This window comes from Bombus affinis, chromosome 12, assembly GCF_024516045.1.
Source record: "Bombus affinis isolate iyBomAffi1 chromosome 12, iyBomAffi1.2, whole genome shotgun sequence".
Classification (NCBI taxonomy): domain Eukaryota; kingdom Metazoa; phylum Arthropoda; class Insecta; order Hymenoptera; family Apidae; genus Bombus; species Bombus affinis.
In genome coordinates, this window is record NC_066355.1 from 12,099,233 (window position 1) to 12,114,370 (window position 15,138).

The 15,138-nt window shown below is 41.4% G+C and overlaps 4 protein-coding genes and 1 long non-coding RNA gene across 13 annotated transcripts in view; 1 reads left to right on the forward strand and 4 right to left on the reverse strand.

The window, feature by feature from the left end:
* Positions 1–9,609, forward strand: part of LOC126922799 (uncharacterized) — a 19,066-nt gene extending 9,457 nt beyond the window's left edge. For 3 of the 8 annotated variants that reach the window (XM_050735684.1, XM_050735685.1, XM_050735689.1), the window contains 17 exons: positions 130–258; positions 325–504; positions 663–905; positions 1,306–1,896; positions 3,086–3,298; positions 4,096–4,259; positions 4,322–4,469; positions 4,615–4,729; positions 5,243–5,344; positions 7,833–7,892; positions 7,980–8,107; positions 8,185–8,325; positions 8,413–8,617; positions 8,722–8,870; positions 8,974–9,189; positions 9,325–9,426; positions 9,502–9,603. In XM_050735684.1, coding sequence (XP_050591641.1) covers positions 130–258; positions 325–504; positions 663–905; positions 1,306–1,896; positions 3,086–3,298; positions 4,096–4,259; positions 4,322–4,469; positions 4,615–4,729; positions 5,243–5,344; positions 7,833–7,892; positions 7,980–8,107; positions 8,185–8,325; positions 8,413–8,617; positions 8,722–8,870; positions 8,974–9,189; positions 9,325–9,426; positions 9,502–9,585 — 2,970 coding nt within the window. In that variant the 3' untranslated portion in view covers positions 9,586–9,603. Of the gene's footprint in view, positions 1–129; positions 259–324; positions 505–662; positions 906–1,305; positions 1,897–3,085; positions 3,299–4,095; positions 4,260–4,321; positions 4,470–4,614; positions 4,730–5,242; positions 5,345–7,832; positions 7,893–7,979; positions 8,108–8,184; positions 8,326–8,412; positions 8,618–8,721; positions 8,871–8,973; positions 9,190–9,324; positions 9,427–9,501 lie in introns of all 8 variants that reach the window. The other 5 variants (XM_050735682.1, XM_050735683.1, XM_050735686.1 and 2 more) reach the window with 5 other exon arrangements.
* Positions 1–12,838, reverse strand: part of LOC126922854 (uncharacterized) — a 23,833-nt gene extending 10,995 nt beyond the window's left edge. For both annotated transcript variants that reach the window (XM_050735805.1, XM_050735803.1), the window contains exons 1-2: positions 12,691–12,838; positions 12,474–12,608 (exon numbers count right to left, since the gene is read on the reverse strand). In XM_050735805.1, coding sequence (XP_050591762.1) covers positions 12,474–12,579 — 106 coding nt within the window. In that variant the 5' untranslated portion in view covers positions 12,580–12,608; positions 12,691–12,838. The remainder of the gene's footprint in view (positions 1–12,473; positions 12,609–12,690) is intronic.
* LOC126922868 (uncharacterized) lies at positions 2,242–3,090 on the reverse strand. The gene is made up of 2 exons (XR_007712969.1): positions 2,888–3,090; positions 2,242–2,675 (listed from the first exon to the last, which is right to left on the reverse strand). It is a non-coding gene; the product is annotated as an uncharacterized LOC126922868 (long non-coding RNA).
* LOC126922859 (uncharacterized) lies at positions 9,679–12,477 on the reverse strand. Its single transcript, XM_050735813.1, has 4 exons — positions 11,440–12,477; positions 10,880–11,298; positions 10,673–10,813; positions 9,679–10,584 (listed from the first exon to the last, which is right to left on the reverse strand). Exons 1-4 carry the CDS (start codon positions 12,075–12,077, stop codon positions 10,427–10,429), a joined length of 1,356 nt encoding a protein of 451 aa, XP_050591770.1. The 5' UTR covers positions 12,078–12,477; the 3' UTR covers positions 9,679–10,426.
* LOC126922841 (uncharacterized) lies at positions 12,777–14,719 on the reverse strand. The gene is made up of 4 exons (XM_050735784.1): positions 14,128–14,719; positions 13,656–14,018; positions 13,262–13,565; positions 12,777–13,158 (listed from the first exon to the last, which is right to left on the reverse strand). Exons 1-4 carry the CDS (start codon positions 14,260–14,262, stop codon positions 12,899–12,901), a joined length of 1,062 nt encoding a protein of 353 aa, XP_050591741.1. The 5' UTR covers positions 14,263–14,719; the 3' UTR covers positions 12,777–12,898.
* Positions 14,720–15,138: the final 419 nt, after the last annotated feature.

Consider the following 15,138-nt stretch of genomic DNA (forward strand, 5'->3'; position numbering starts at 1 on the left):
TAGTGATCACGTCTAGTGTCAATAGGGATTCGTTTACGCCCTTAACCCTAACTCTAATCGTAACGCCAACCCGACATATATATATATATATATATAACTTTAATACAATTGTAAAAAATTATTTTATAGAGTACAACGAAAGATATTCACGCAGCTACGGTGAATAACGATTTAGAGGGGCTGAGGGGCACAGTCGAGGCCTCGTCACCCATCGTTCTTTGCGCCAAAGATGGCAACGGCTTGAACGCCTTGCACAAGGTATAATACACTTTCTAATTGTACTCTTTTTCTTCTTTCTTTATCGCAAAGTTTGACAATCGACAGGCTGCTGGTTTGGGTCACACGGAAATCGCGAGGGAAATTCTTGGAAAATTCCCTTTCGTTGTAGAGGCGCAGGATAACGATGGCAAGACGCCGTTACATTATGCGGCTGCGGCAAAAGACGATGGAACGTTGTATAATTTGATAACGGAATATGGAGCCGATGAAAGCAAATTAGATCACGTGAGTGACTGGAATAAACTTTGGAATAATTCATAAATAAACGATTGTTCCAGATGGTGTAGAAAATGAAACTCAGAGATTCGAGAAATTAACGAAAATGATATTTCTTTCTCTATTGCCTCGAGATAAAAGATTTACTCTTGAAATTTGTTAATCAGAAACAAAAGGCGCCGGCGTTTTACAAAAATCGGCCATCGGATATCGACCAATCGCTGTTAACCGTGATACCGGAAGCGCCTCGAGTTGCCGGATCTTCGTATCCCAAACACTGGGACTGGAGGATCCTAGAAGCGGAGCAAGCTATATCCAAAGGAATGAAAAAAGCCAGCAGCGCGGATATCGATAGCTCATTCGGTAGCGCGGAATCGACAACGAAAAGCTTGAGTAGATCTATGGAACAAGTAATCGCTCACGACCATATTTTTATTACAATTAGACTGCGAATTTTTATGCATTTATGGGAAATTTAATTTTTATGTTTTTATATGTGGCAAAATGTGGCACAGAACGCACGTAAAGCTTCCGCCTAGGTCCCATTTGCCTCGTCTTCCATTTGTTTAATCGTATTTACGAAATTTTCACGTACTTGCGTAAATGTCTGCAGTCTGATTCTAATAAATTGTTAAATTCTAAAACACTTTAGAATCGAGGCAATTCTTTCGAAACGACGTCGTACTTTTTTTAAGTAAAAATCTCCGTAACACGATTCTTTTTATTAGCGACAAAAATCGAAAAACAATCTTCTAGAGTTTTTATCTCGAGACTCGAAGAATCAGATAAATTAATCATTTTATGAAACAGATAAAAAATGTCGAGGAGGATCGCGAGAAGGAGCAACAGGGAAACGCAGAAGACACAGAAAATCGTGAAGGTGCAGAGGATACAGAGAACATTAAAAATGCAGAAGACGCAGAAGATGCAGAAGACGCAGAAGGCGCAGAAGGCGCAGAAGATGCAGAAGATGCAGAAGATGCGGCTAATAGAGAAAGCGCTGAACCTGCTGAAAATACGGGAGATACGGAAAATACGGAAAATACGGAAAATAGAGAGGAAGAGGAGAACGCGGAACATGCTGAAGAATCCAAAGAACCAGAAACCACAGAAAATAAGGAAGAACACGAGGGAGTAAATGTCGAGGACACTGAAGAGAGGTCCTCGGACGATGACGTGGTAACAGGTACGGCGGTCCCAGAAACTGAGGAAAATTCCAATGCGGAAAACGAAGATGCGGAAGAGTCGAAGCCAAAGGGAATAGAAGGTGAGGAAGAGAGGAAAGAAGAAGAAGAGAAAGAGGAAGAGGAGGAGGAAGGAGCCCCGAAAATGGAAGAAGAAAGAAACGAGCCGAGTACAGGCGACTCTGGTGTTGATGATCCAGGGAACGACGAAGACCAGGTACAGTCATCCTAACTCTTAAACGAATCGAATTTTCAGGAATTCCCTAGCACAAAAGTATAAACTTGTGGTTTACGATAAGACTTGTATCGTTGAGCGAGAGATATAAAAAGCTATAAAATAAGTAGCAATGTTATAACGTGATCTTAGCATCGGTAGAAATAGAGAAATATAAATATACGGTGGAAAGGCAGAAGACGTCGGTAGATCCTATGATAGATTTCGATTATTCTTTCGTGTATAGTTAGATAGCTTGCAAGTATAGCGAGCGATTTACGGTTGCGGTTGCAAGTGACAGGATGTAATTAGGCTATCATGTATATCGAAAGAAAGTAAAGAACGATCGATATTATAACAGTATATATTCTCTTTGTCACGCACAAATATATGCCAATAAATAAATAACTAAGCAAGGAACTTCTGTTATGACTTTTGCGCACTACAGTCCCACACAAACGCATGGAAATGTATATTTTGTTTTTCATTAATTTTAGTCGAGATGCTAAAGATACTGCAACTACCGCATTGCATGCCACGTTCTTTTCAATAATTTTGATGTTTCGTCGTTTCTCGAAATCCTATCAAAGTATGACGATATGGCAAATATGGAAGAATCAAGTCATCATTTTATAGAAACAACAAGTAATAACAAATACAAATTCTCAGTATGAAAATCCTCTTGATTTCTTTTTTTTTCTCTTCTCTTTTCTTCTCTTCTCTTCTCTTCTTTTCTTTTCTTTTCTTTTTTACTTTTATTACTTATAGTTACTTTCCCATTTCTCACGAATCTGAAACAACAAATATACGCGTTAACGCTATATAAATATCAAACATTCGATTCGTCGAAAACTAATCCATAACCAATCGTCAATACCTAAAGCTACCCTCTAAATTGGCTATCTCGTTGGCAGTTAATCAGTGAAAAACCCAGCCGGAACAGATACCGTTCTATTCGTCCTACTCTACCATCCAATCACCAAAATCAGCCAACACTATACACACCTGTGAATAGACAAAGAAACGACTTATTCGATGGTCGATCGTGTTTCGCGCAAACAGCGTACGAGCAAAGGTCGTGATGGAGAACGATCGATTTACCGCATCTAGATTGCCAGCTACGATTAATATTGTCGCGTATCGATCGGCACGAGTCGTTGGTGCGCATGGTTTTGCACCTGGAAATGATTAGCAGGTAATCGTCGGCGAACACGAGGAGCTTCCGGAAGCAGAAGTAAACGAGGGCAGCATGACGGCGGACCCGGAAATCGAGAAGCTGCTGGAGACCGGCAATATGGAGCAATTGGCCGCGTTAGTGTTAAGTGGCGAAGGCAGAAGACTGGTCGGCCGACATTCGGGCAATCCTGAGCTGCAGGCATTCATCGATCGTGTCCCTTCTTACATGGTATTGCGTACAAAGGCACTCGTCTTTTCCCTCGTGTCGCGTCTCTCGACGCAAACAGAGGTTTGCGAGAAGAGTTTCGTCGAAAACGTAAATTATTATGACAAATTGGTCTTGTTTGGTTTGCCTGTCGACTCGTTAATCGGTAACGCGTCGTCGACGCGTCGTAACGAGTCTAATTTAGAGCTTCTCGCGGCGACGCGGCGGGACGATAGCTACAATAGTGGCACGAGTGACAAATGTTGGCGAAACATTGAAAAAATATAGCGATAAAGCAAAATGTTAAAAAGATACAAGTAGAAAAAGGAAGAACGCAGTCGTTTCTCGGGCTATTAGCCATGTTTCGTTACTGACGACTTTTTGTCCATTCGTTCGTTTCGCCTAAAATAATCGAGTTGTATCGATCCGCGTGATTCGATCGATTGATTCACACCTTTCATATACGTATCTTGATGATACTCGATGACTTAAACGTTTCGGATTCTTTCGCGTCTTCCTTCCACCATCTCGTTACCACCGCTCGAAAGCCGCTCGGACTTTCTACCAATCTATCCTTGTCCTTCTAGTATTATACATACGTATATGCGAAAGCGTATATCGTATTACCTAATACGTTGAAAATGTAAAATTCGGGCGGTGAACAGCGACCTTTTTTTTTTTTTATTATTTTAACATAACGCTCAATGTTTTGTTAATGTTGCGCCAACCCCCGTGCACCTTGTGCGCTAATTATATAGTTGCTCGTATCGAATAATCGTTAACTTAGTCGTTGAAAGGCTTTTAACGATCGTTCGTTTCAGGGGAAAATTCATGCTGTACACATGGCAGCGCAAGAAGGAAACCTGAGAGATCTGCAGAGCGCCTTAGATCGGCGCAAATTTGCGGTTGCGAGAGACGGATCATCGCCGCACGGTGCAACACCTCTTCACGTTGCTGTTGTATTTGGAAACACCACCGTTATCAGGTAAATTAATATGGAAATTTAATGGACAATTAACGAAATGAAACGATCGTCTTTCCTTTAAGATATCTGGCAGGCAGGTTTCCAGAAACCGCGCATGCGATCGATCTCGATGGCCGAACTCCTTTGCACTATGCAGCCACCATAGCGGACAACGGCCATTACTACAACCTTCTACTTCATTTGGGTGCCAATCCTTTAGTTCAAGACAATGTGAGTACATTGTGTCGATAAGCGAACGCCTTTCATCGGTTTAATTAAAGGAAACGAGATCAATATTGGACACGAGTGTGGAGTTGGATAAATTGATTTAAAAACTACATCGATCTATGTATTGCTGATTTTATGATTGGTGCAGTTGGGTCAAAAGGCGGACTATTACAAACAGAACCAATCGGAATTTTCCCATAAATCGCTTCTCCGCGATTTCGGAGTTAACGAGAAGCTCGCCGACGAGATGTTGGTGGACAAAGGTATTTTATTCAAACAACGAGCACTTACGAGCACCATCGTTCACTAACGAACCGTACTCCGTGCTACGATCGTTTACAGCGATTTGCGTTTTTACTCTCGAAACATAGAAATACCATCTAAACTATATTAGTTGCCAGTAGTTACGGACCAACTTGTACTTATCGATCGTCATCGTCACGTTTCTTGTTTCTTCGCACGCGTTAGTTTTCCCATCGTCTATCAAGATCGTCGTGGCAATTTACATAATCTTTGTTATACGGTAATCGAAAGGTAACCAGAGAATGGTCGATTAATTAATTAATTAGAAAAATGTTTAATCGGAATAATCGATTAAAATCGGTTGAGGTGGTAGAATTTGCCGAAACGTTCAACAACCAAAACAACGTAAATAATCATTCCTGACCGATTAATCTATCCACGGTTGTTCACGTTTTCGTTTCTTCCGCTTCTTCCGCTTCTTCCACCGTCGGACGTCCTCGCGCCGATGTGATGTGCACGTTCGAGGAAAACAGTTCCCGGAGGCGACACGTATTCCGCGCGTCGAGACATAACCGAACCAGAGACCCTGGCTACCTTGGAGAGATGTTTCCGTCTTCTGATCGGCGTAAGACACGGTACGACGCCAAAATCTGCTGGGAACTCCGGCACACTGATCGGCCGTTGCCTGACGCGGCCCGTATTCGATCGTATCAAGCACCGTGTGACACGCATGGACCACAATCTCTTTGATGTGATCTGGCCCGCTTTAAAAAAATACGGTAGCTCGGCTTACAACAGCAAGGCGGGCAGCGCTTATTCGGTGGCCAGCAACGTGGACGAGTACGAGTCTGTGTCGGTGGTAGCGCCGGACTACGAAAGTTACATCGTGTTCGCAGACTTTTTCGACCCTTTGATCAGGGACATACATTGCGTGACTGCCAGCGGTGATCTTCCCGACCACCCTCCGCCGAGATTCTTTTACAACGAGAACGATGACAGCGAAGAGAATGCCGACACGTTGGACGAAGTGACGGTGTCGGCGATCGAGGCGTACGATCTCGATCCTCCGGCCAAATACGTTCAAGCTGCTGTAATAGAGTGTTGCAGAAATCTGGAAAATTACACGCTTCCATTGACGCTTACGGTGAACCAGCTGGAAGAGGTGGAACGAGAGATCACCGGTGAATTGATGAGCCAAGAGATCTCGGCAATGATGGCGGAGGGTAGCAGCGAGGACGAGCCCGGAACTTACTTTACCCTCAGCGAAATTCTGGATCAACCGAGTTCGATCAGGGCCCAACTAGCAGCAGCCGGTTTGCTATTGCCTATTACGGATCTTGAAGTTCACGATGACAAACGTCTTCACGGGAAGCACTGGCCTTACGGCCGAGGAGTTTACGTCGCCTCTGCCGGTGACCTAGCCGCTTGGGTGAACGTTCAGGATCACCTGAGGGTTATTTGTCGCACCAGCGAGAACAGACCCGGTTTGATCGGTCGTGGCTACGTAAGGCTGGCGAAGGTGATGACGATGCTCGACGAAAGAATGAAATTCAAGAGAGACAAGAAGCTGGGCTTCCTCGGTGCACGACCGTACGCCGTTGGCAATACTCTTAGGTTTAACGCGATAATCAAGTTCCCGGAATTGTCGAAGGAATTTGATCATTTGAAGCATCTGTGTGTAGTTCGTGGATTAAGTATACAAGAAACGGCGAAACGGGATATGGTTCGAATCGGTAACCAGCAATCGTTGAGTATTACCGAGTTGCAGACCCTTCAAGATTTCTCCAGAGCTGTTCTGAATATTCTGGCGTTGGAGAAGGAACTATCGATAAACAATTCGTTGAAGATTGCAACTTTGATCGCGGGAATTTTCCGCAAACGGAACAGTGCTAAACGTTTCCAGAATTAATCGTCGTGGAGAGGGGACGCTAAAGCGATCAACGAAAGACTCTGTATTTCCTCGTCCATGTTATTTCAACGCTCCTATACTATCAATTTCATTCCCTCTTTTTTCCTTTTTTCTTTTTTCTTTTTCCTTTTTCCTTTTTCCTTTTCTCTTTGTTCTTTTCTCTCGATAATCGAATAATACGCTTGTACGTGGGATCCTTCTGCGATAATTCCGTATATCGAGCCAATACGTCGATCGACCGTCCATAAGCAAGCTAAAGTCGAAAGTGGAAAGTGGAAAGTCGAAAGTGAGAGGAGAGAAAAGAAAAGAGACGAGTTGGGACGTTGGAAAGACGTGTGCGAACGTTATTCTATTTCTCGTGCACCGAATTAATTAAACGAAAATGAAAGATTAGCTGCTCGGAGGGATGCTGGATTTTGTTCGTTAGGTTAGTAAAATGAACGTTATTGGTACATGGGCAATTGTTAAGACGCTTTGACATGTCGTCGCACGACACCATGCTTGTGTACCTACACGTAAAGTGTGTATACGTACCTAAAAACGTGCCAATAAATCGGTTACACAGAGATTCTATATAAATTGGATAATATCGCAAGATGATTTATGTGTCATGCACGAGCTGTTCGATGTTCACACGAAACAGAAATGGCGTAGCACGTGTCTTTCCAACTTGAACCGACGAACCGTATGTTTTTACGAGTGGCTACTGTGATAGTGAACGATTATACGTAAACGAAAATCCTCTTTCTATCGCTTCTGTCGCTTCTATCGCTTCTGTCGCTTCTATCGCTTCTGTCGCTTCTATCGATTCTATCGATTCTATCGATGTAACTCCTATCGTAAAATTCTCTCACTCGTGTGTAAACCTGCTTCCGCATACCGAGATCGTTGTATCGTGCTAGATTTGTTTGCGCGCAACGCGTCTTCCAAACAGCTGTACACTCGATGTTCATAATGCACCCATCTTTTGTGAAAAATTTGCCTCTTTCTTATTTTCAAACGAGATAGATGAGATAAATAAGAAAAAAGCGAACAAAGGAACGTATTGCGCCTCGATCGATGTAAATTAATTAAATCGATGTAAAAGAAAAGCCAGAGATTCCATTCGAATAATTATTTATTACGCTTTATAAAGCGAAGAAATTGGTGCAATATGTTTTTGCCTTTCGTATCTTCCAGTTGACGTGAAAATGAGAGTATTATTCGCTTTTCAGACGACAAGCCGGTTGATATAGCGATATTTCGAGAAGAAGAGGGTCGCTACTTAGCATCGTGTAAGTTGACGTTAAACGAACAAACACGCGAAAATTTGTATCATCCGATCGAAATATAACGTAATCTCCAAGTTAATGTGTTTATAGCACTCGGCGATCCATTGATCAGAGGTTTGACCGAAGTTGCCAATACCCGTCCAAACGATCCAGTTACATATCTGGCCACGTATTTGTACAACTTTGCCAATAAGAGGAAAAACAGCGCGCAACAACAGGTAAACAATAACTCTAGATACATGCGCGTACGAATAATTTTCATACACCAAGTATAGATAGCTGTACGATATGTTAGGAGCCGAACGTATTGATCATCCCTGATCGTGCCGAAGAGAACATAGAGAATGTGGAAAATGAAAATGGGGACGAGGATGCTGGTTATCCGCAAAGTCCAGATTCCGACGTGCCAGAGTCAGCCTTTAGCAATCCAAACAGAGTACGTCGATCGTTATTAAACTATAGAATTTCAGAAGGGATTCGAACTAACAAAATGATTTTTATGGATAAAATCGTGTTCCTTCAGGATGAACATGGTCAAAGCGTTATTCACTTTGCTGCGATTCGATCTTACCCAAAGGATGGCTTGTTCCATTTGCTTCAAGAGAGCCAAGTTAACGTTGGTTTCAGAGACGAATTGTATAGAACAGCCAGAGACGTGGCTGAATTGGCAAATATTAGAGAAAACATGGACGAGATCGATCGATACGTAGCTTATTTGACGGCAAGAGGTAATACGTACTTCCGATTGCGGACAAATTTCGAATAGGAATCGTTTCGCGCAACGCTTTTATCAAGCTCGTTGTAACGTTTGAACGTTTGAACGTTTGTTCAGGTGAAACTGAAAAATTAGTAGAACTACTGTTAGAAGGGTACGACCATATTTTAGACGTGGAAGACGAAGGAATAAACATCGTAGAGATCGCCGCACAACGAAGAAGAGAGGCAACCGTACAATTTTTACAATCCATTCCAAATTACGTGGTAAAACAAGGCGAATAATCTTATTAATCTTATTATATATATAGCGCTTTTTCCAAGGATATAACGATCGATAATAACACACACTAAGGAGACACTTTTACAGACACAACGTGAACAGGTGCACCACGAAATCAGAACAGGCAACGTAGCGAGAGTAAAAGAACTGTTAGGTACGAACAACGGAGGAGGAAAGTTATTGGCAATGGGAAAGAATTCGATGGGCAGATGCGCTCTCCACATCGCTGTACTTCGTGAAAACGAAGAAATGGTTCGCTACATTGCTAGAACGTATCCAGAAACTCTACGTATAGGTGACAATGTAAGAGTTGATTTCATCTCGAGACAAAAGGACAGGGTTTATTTTATTCTTAAAGTTCTTAATCTAAAGTTTCTTAATCTTCTCAAATCGGATTCATTGTCCGATGCGTTTATACGTTTAACGTGCTGTTTTTAGTTGGAGAGAACTGCCTTGCATTATGCAATGGGTTTACCATCTGTCGAAGAACTAAGCAACGTTCTTATAAAAGCGGGTGCAAAACGCATAGTCAAAGATTTAGTAAGAAATCTCTATCTAGAAATCGATCGAAATGGAGATCGATCAATGGAAATGATCGTTGGCTTGAATTTCCAGAAATCACGGCAACCCTCCTACTATTTCATGAACAAATCGGATATAGAGAGACTTCGAGAAGAAGAGGAAAGTTTCGTCAAGTAGATGCTGACCGATGCTCACCGTACCGTGTAATCGTTCGCTTACACCTTTAAATACTTGGCTAAAATGCATGACATCGACATCCTCTTGTGTGTATGTATTCGGATTGTTGTCGCGTGTTTTCACTGATCTCTGAAATTCTTTTTCTCGAAATACGCCTGGCGTAACGAACAAATAGAAAGCACTCGCCTGACCCCGTGTAAAACTTACGATTATCTAACGAATCTACGTCATGTAATATACAGTACGCCATTATTTAGTATTAATAATACAAATAACAAGAGTATTCGGTTCTCTCCCTATACGTTTCTTTCAATTCCTTCTTTTTTTCTCTCTTTCTCTCGTCCTTATTATCTACGAACTTTCAAGCACATCGGCTTAACGCATCTAAATATCGATCGATACGCTGTTCGAACGTTGTTCGCGATTAACTTGAGATACATGTTAATATCCATTGATCATAGGGGGACCGACGTCGAAGTTTGTAAAAAAGCGAAAAATATCTGCTAGAAAATGAAGTCGTCTATCGGGATATCTACTATACGTCGGTGCGTGTAGAATCGTTCCAATCGATACGTCTTTTCTAAAACAACTGCCGTCTATACCACACACACGCACACGACAAATGGATCCGCGATCCAAGATTAATTCATATTCAATGATATTTGGTATCGTCCGTCGCTTCTTTCCAATCCTATCTCGCTTCCAGTCGCTTTCGAATGAAACTATGCGATCGTTCTTCAAACTTCAAACTGCAAACTGCAAACTGCAAACTGCAAACTGCAAACTGCAAACCACGTAGCTTCCCCGTGTTCCAACGAGTTCCAATCGATCGACGATTTAATCACTGGCGAGATACAGCGTTTCTCTTACTGCTCATCCTCGGCTGAGCTTGCGTTTTTCTGCCAACATTCGATGCATCCTGCTCGACGTCCTCGCTATCGTCGACGATTCGCTGCCATGGCATAGGATTCACGTACGCTGGTTTGGCTTTTTGATGAGCTGACGATAGGTGAAAATGTCCTATTATTACATTTCTACCGTTTGAAAACATTTCTTTACATATATAAGACAAAATGATGCAACTGACGCAGAAGCCCTTGCGTGGCAGGTTTCGGTTTGTTCTTCGCCATCTTTCGCCAGTTTTCGTACGCTTTCGTGCTCTCCTCTAATCTCTTTTTCCTTTCCTCCTCGTGCTTTTTTCGCTTCATTTCCTCTTTCTTCTGGCATGCTACACAAACATCGTAAATGCACAAATCATCAACGAGACGAAGGAAAACCCCGATCCTTTCTTTACCTCTCTCTTCTTCTTTCTTTTTACGAGCCCATTGACGAAGATACAAAGTCTTCGCTACGGCCGCTTTATCCTCCACTTCTTTCAATTGCTTCTGCAACTCTAGTTCCCTCTCTACTACAGCTTTCTTCCTCTCCTCTTCCTTCTTTTTCATCTCGGACCATTTGACGAAATTCTCCCTATCGCGGCATTCTCTTTCCTCCTTTTCACGAGCCAGCCTATCCTCCTCCATTTGCCTCTGCCGTTCAGCCTCGTTCTTCTCTTCCTTTCTCCGTCGCGCTATTTCTTGTTTCCTTCGCATCCACTCGCTGTAAGTGATCTTCTTGCCAACATCCGATTCATTCCGCCCGTTCCCCGTTATACTCACACCGGATATCGACGAGGTAGAAACTTGCACGATTCGCTGTCCGTTAAACGTATACCTACTTGATGAGAAATGGTATTTCGTCGGTCTTGAATTTAATCATTTTTCCACCGCCGTTATATTAAATATACAGTATAGATATAAGTAATACAACATTTCGTACAAGATAACTCTACGTTTACGACACTAGACGAGATACCTCTGCATTTTCCACTCGATATCCCTAGTAGAACAAAGATCGTAGCTATTGTCCGTTCTATCGGCAATTTTACAACGTCTCTCGATTCGATTCGAATGCTTACACGAGGTGACGGATTTCGAACGAACAACGCCGGATCGTAAGGATGCGCACGTAGTCGGTGAATTTAAGGAATAACAACGATACGTTTCTTCGGCTGAACCGTGGTCACCAGCGTGATCCATAAACGAAGCAGCCAGGTCATTGTTGATGGACAGTGTGGACATCATGTGGCTGATTCCGGCGGAACCACCGCTATTTCTCACGAAACGTTCATCGTCTCTAGAACCGACCTTCGCTTCAATTTCCACCTCGTGTTCTACATCCTCGCCGTTCAATGTCTCCGCGTAAATTGCCGGATTAATGAATCGAACTTCCGTACCGGATCTACAACTCGTAGCAATCGTACCACAGCGAATCGTTCCATTGCTTCGAGAGGTTCCACTTCTTCTCTGACTATCATCGGACGCAACATTTTTCCAACGATTAGAACCGATCAGACATACACCGTTTCTGACCTCAGCGTCGTTTACGCTATGCATCTCGTTAATATCGTCTCTCTTACAGTCATACCAGCTGTCAACGTCGTTGTCGAACATCGTCGAGCGTCCTTAATTCTGGTCAGGCAATACGCGATCAAGATTATTATACAACAGGCAAGAGTATATCGATATTTAACGACTCGTCACATATCGTTGGCTTCCGGTCGTGTCTTTCGACTAATCCTTCGCTGTCCCGATACAACTCGTGTACGCATATTCGTCCATCTTCGTCACGCGATGTTGTACTTTTCGTTTATACAAACAACAACGAATCCCTGTTAGCGACGTATTACCGGCACTATGAACCGGCTTCAACTTGAAATTTACCGAGAAATTCGTACACGAGTACGTTCGCGCGCGATACCGCGGTCCGATTTCGAGCTTTATGGAGGTGCGCGCCACCTCCGTTAACCGACTCGCGATCCCACTTTACATTCACATTCGATAACTCACCTGATCGCTCGTGTAGGCTATTCTGATGATCGGCCAACAAGAAAAACAGATCACACTCGATATCGTTTCGCGATATATTACGATATGCACGGTCGATCTTAACCATACCCTATACGTATTTCATTTCGTTACCTCCTGATTAAGACAAAACAAGGTATGAATATTTCAAACAAACATTTTTCATATTAGTTTATGTTCATTTACGATGTTCACTTACTTTCAAAAATAATTCACAGATTATTACAAACAAAGTGCACAGACTGAATTATTTTTTTAAGGTAATCACTACAGACATATACGGTATTGTTTGTTCGCTAAAGTTCTTTATTTATCCTTTAACTTATCTATGCATCCTTATATTAACTTGTGCTTGATCGATCTATCGCTTGATTCGTGTTTTAATATGAATCGTGATATCAGGGAAATTAACGTTCAATCGATATGATATTCCGCAAGTTCGACTCAGTCGCGTTATTCTGTCGTGTGATCGTAACATACTCTTCCGTAATCTCCTCTGGTTGTACTCTATTAAAGTACGTTTCTCGCCCTTGATGCACGTAATACGTATCATCGAAATTAAAGTGCAGTCCGAGTACGATATTCAGTGCAGAAGCGTCATACGCGTGACAACCGGAATACCGATACTGTGGTTTCTTATTAAATCGGCAACCTGCTGATTGAGCTCCTACAATGATAAGTTCGAATTACTTACGTACTACAATCACCGCCGTGTCTTAACGCAACATTTTAATAGATAGTAGAAAAAATATTGTTCTCAGCATATATACCGATAGGACAAATACAATCTCTTGTCAGTGCACACTGAACCCATGGCAACATTACTTTCTCTCTAATTTCTTGAACATTTCTGATTACTAAGTGCGATGCTCTTATTAAAGGAAGAAAGAAGAAACTTTCTGCAGAAACGTGAAAATATTCGTACATCTTTGGGTGCGTTAAAGAGCTAATCGCATGCCTTGTAGGCCAACTTAAAATCCCAGATTTCGGTGAAAGATACTTTGAAATGTCTGAAGAATTCAAACGCATATTAGAATCCATATACAGTATATTTCCTAATGTGTTTAAAGCTGTCTGCAACATACGAAAAGAAACCGAGTAGCAAAATTCTTTGCTTCGCCTTACTTTATACACATATATATTTATTTACAAATATCTAGTTACCTGGATTACTAGAGGTCTATAAACATGTAGCCTATCATCTTCAACATGGGCCGGAAATAGGCTTATATCAAAATGAATCACATTACATTTTGTAGAGTTGCAAGCCGTCCTAATACTTTGCAGAGAATCGTCGTTCAATCCGACGCTATATACGACAATACTGTTATTTGGCAAAAAGTGACTGATATTTCTCACAAAGCCGTAAATGTGTTGTTCGTTTCCAGGCCTGATAAGAGAGACAACAGTCACATTTTGAGATTTAAGACTAAAAGGTGTTGTGCTCGTTTGCCCATCGAGCCCAAGCATCGCAAGATACTTGGAATCTGTCACCAAGCGCTTTTCTTCAACGTCTTTCAAATTTTCCTGGTAAGATTAGAAAATATGGAAAAATCAACAGTATATGATCATTACATTATTAATACTCTATAATAACAATCAATCAACAGACAATATTATTTACAGTAATATTTACTTGGAAGTTTCGTAATTGCTTGTGTGTCTCTGTAACTAGAGTTTGAATGGAAGGTCGTTGATTGCTGAAAGCAATGAAGATAATGCTGCTTCCTGCTATGCAGATAAGCAACAATAGCAGGCCCTTGGTACGCATCTCTCATCATTTAATCAAATGTATTTTCAATTTTTAGACGACAATTAGGTACATACTTTATGTTAGAAACATCACACACCGTTAGGTTATGCACCGTCAATTACATGACCGATATTTAGAAAATGGATATCATTTTAACCGGAACAGGTTGCTATCGCGTAAATATCAAAGGGTAAGCATAACACGCCCATTTCGTGGAAACAGTAGTTTAAATCTTCTAGCAGATTAGATTAAATTACGTTTTTTCTGTTAACAAAACACTCTTAGCGATCTAGCAGACGCCGCATTTTTAGGAACTTTTCGATTTAATGGCAGCTCTGCGTAATGGCGGCGCAACGTTCTCTACACTTTGATGGAACCGCGTAACTGCATTCCCATCGCATCAATATCTTAGAAAAATTTCATTCAAATAAGACAAGATTCTTATCTAACTTTTTGCAGGATATAATTTTACTTTAGCTTAGATATGATTTTCATTTATTAAACCTGTTTTATATATAGTATATGTTATTGGACAAGATCGATGAAATCTATGTTAGGATAATGGTACTATATGATAATCTAGAATCTAGAAATTTCTTTCGCAATGAAATTATTACATAATTTTTCGAGCCCCTAAATTGTTATATCACAGTTGAAACGCTTATATCACATTTTCATTAAATTATTACTTTGCGTCAGTATGTTAGACTCATTTTCTAGATATCTAAATGACCATGTTACCTGAAATATGGTATAGAAATTCATCACGGGTCTTAAGCGCTACCTACACAACTCTCTGTACGACATTGAAATATTTTGATATCAATAATTTGTTGAAGAATTTGTTTGATTTATATATGATTTAAATTCACCTATCTACGGTTAATCTATCCG

What these genes read in the sequence shown, in the direction of transcription:
- LOC126922859 (XM_050735813.1), bottom strand. Translation starts at nt 12,077, where the DNA reads ATGTTCGACAACGACGTTGACAGCTGGTATGACTGTAAGAGAGACGAT. An exon ending in AAAGAAAGAAGAAGAGAGAG is followed by an intron (nt 10,814 to 10,879) that starts GTAAAGAAAGGA and finishes ATGTTTGTGTAG; the next exon opens with CATGCCAGAAGAAAGAGGAA. An exon ending in TGCCACGCAAGGGCTTCTGC is followed by an intron (nt 10,585 to 10,672) that starts GTCAGTTGCATC and finishes ACCTATCGTCAG; the next exon opens with CTCATCAAAAAGCCAAACCA.
- LOC126922841 (XM_050735784.1), bottom strand. Translation starts at nt 14,262, where the DNA reads ATGCGTACCAAGGGCCTGCTATTGTTGCTTATCTGCATAGCAGGAAGC. An exon ending in AGCAATTACGAAACTTCCAA is followed by an intron (nt 14,019 to 14,127) that starts GTAAATATTACT and finishes TAATCTTACCAG; the next exon opens with GAAAATTTGAAAGACGTTGA. An exon ending in AGATTGTATTTGTCCTATCG is followed by an intron (nt 13,159 to 13,261) that starts GTATATATGCTG and finishes TTATCATTGTAG; the next exon opens with GAGCTCAATCAGCAGGTTGC.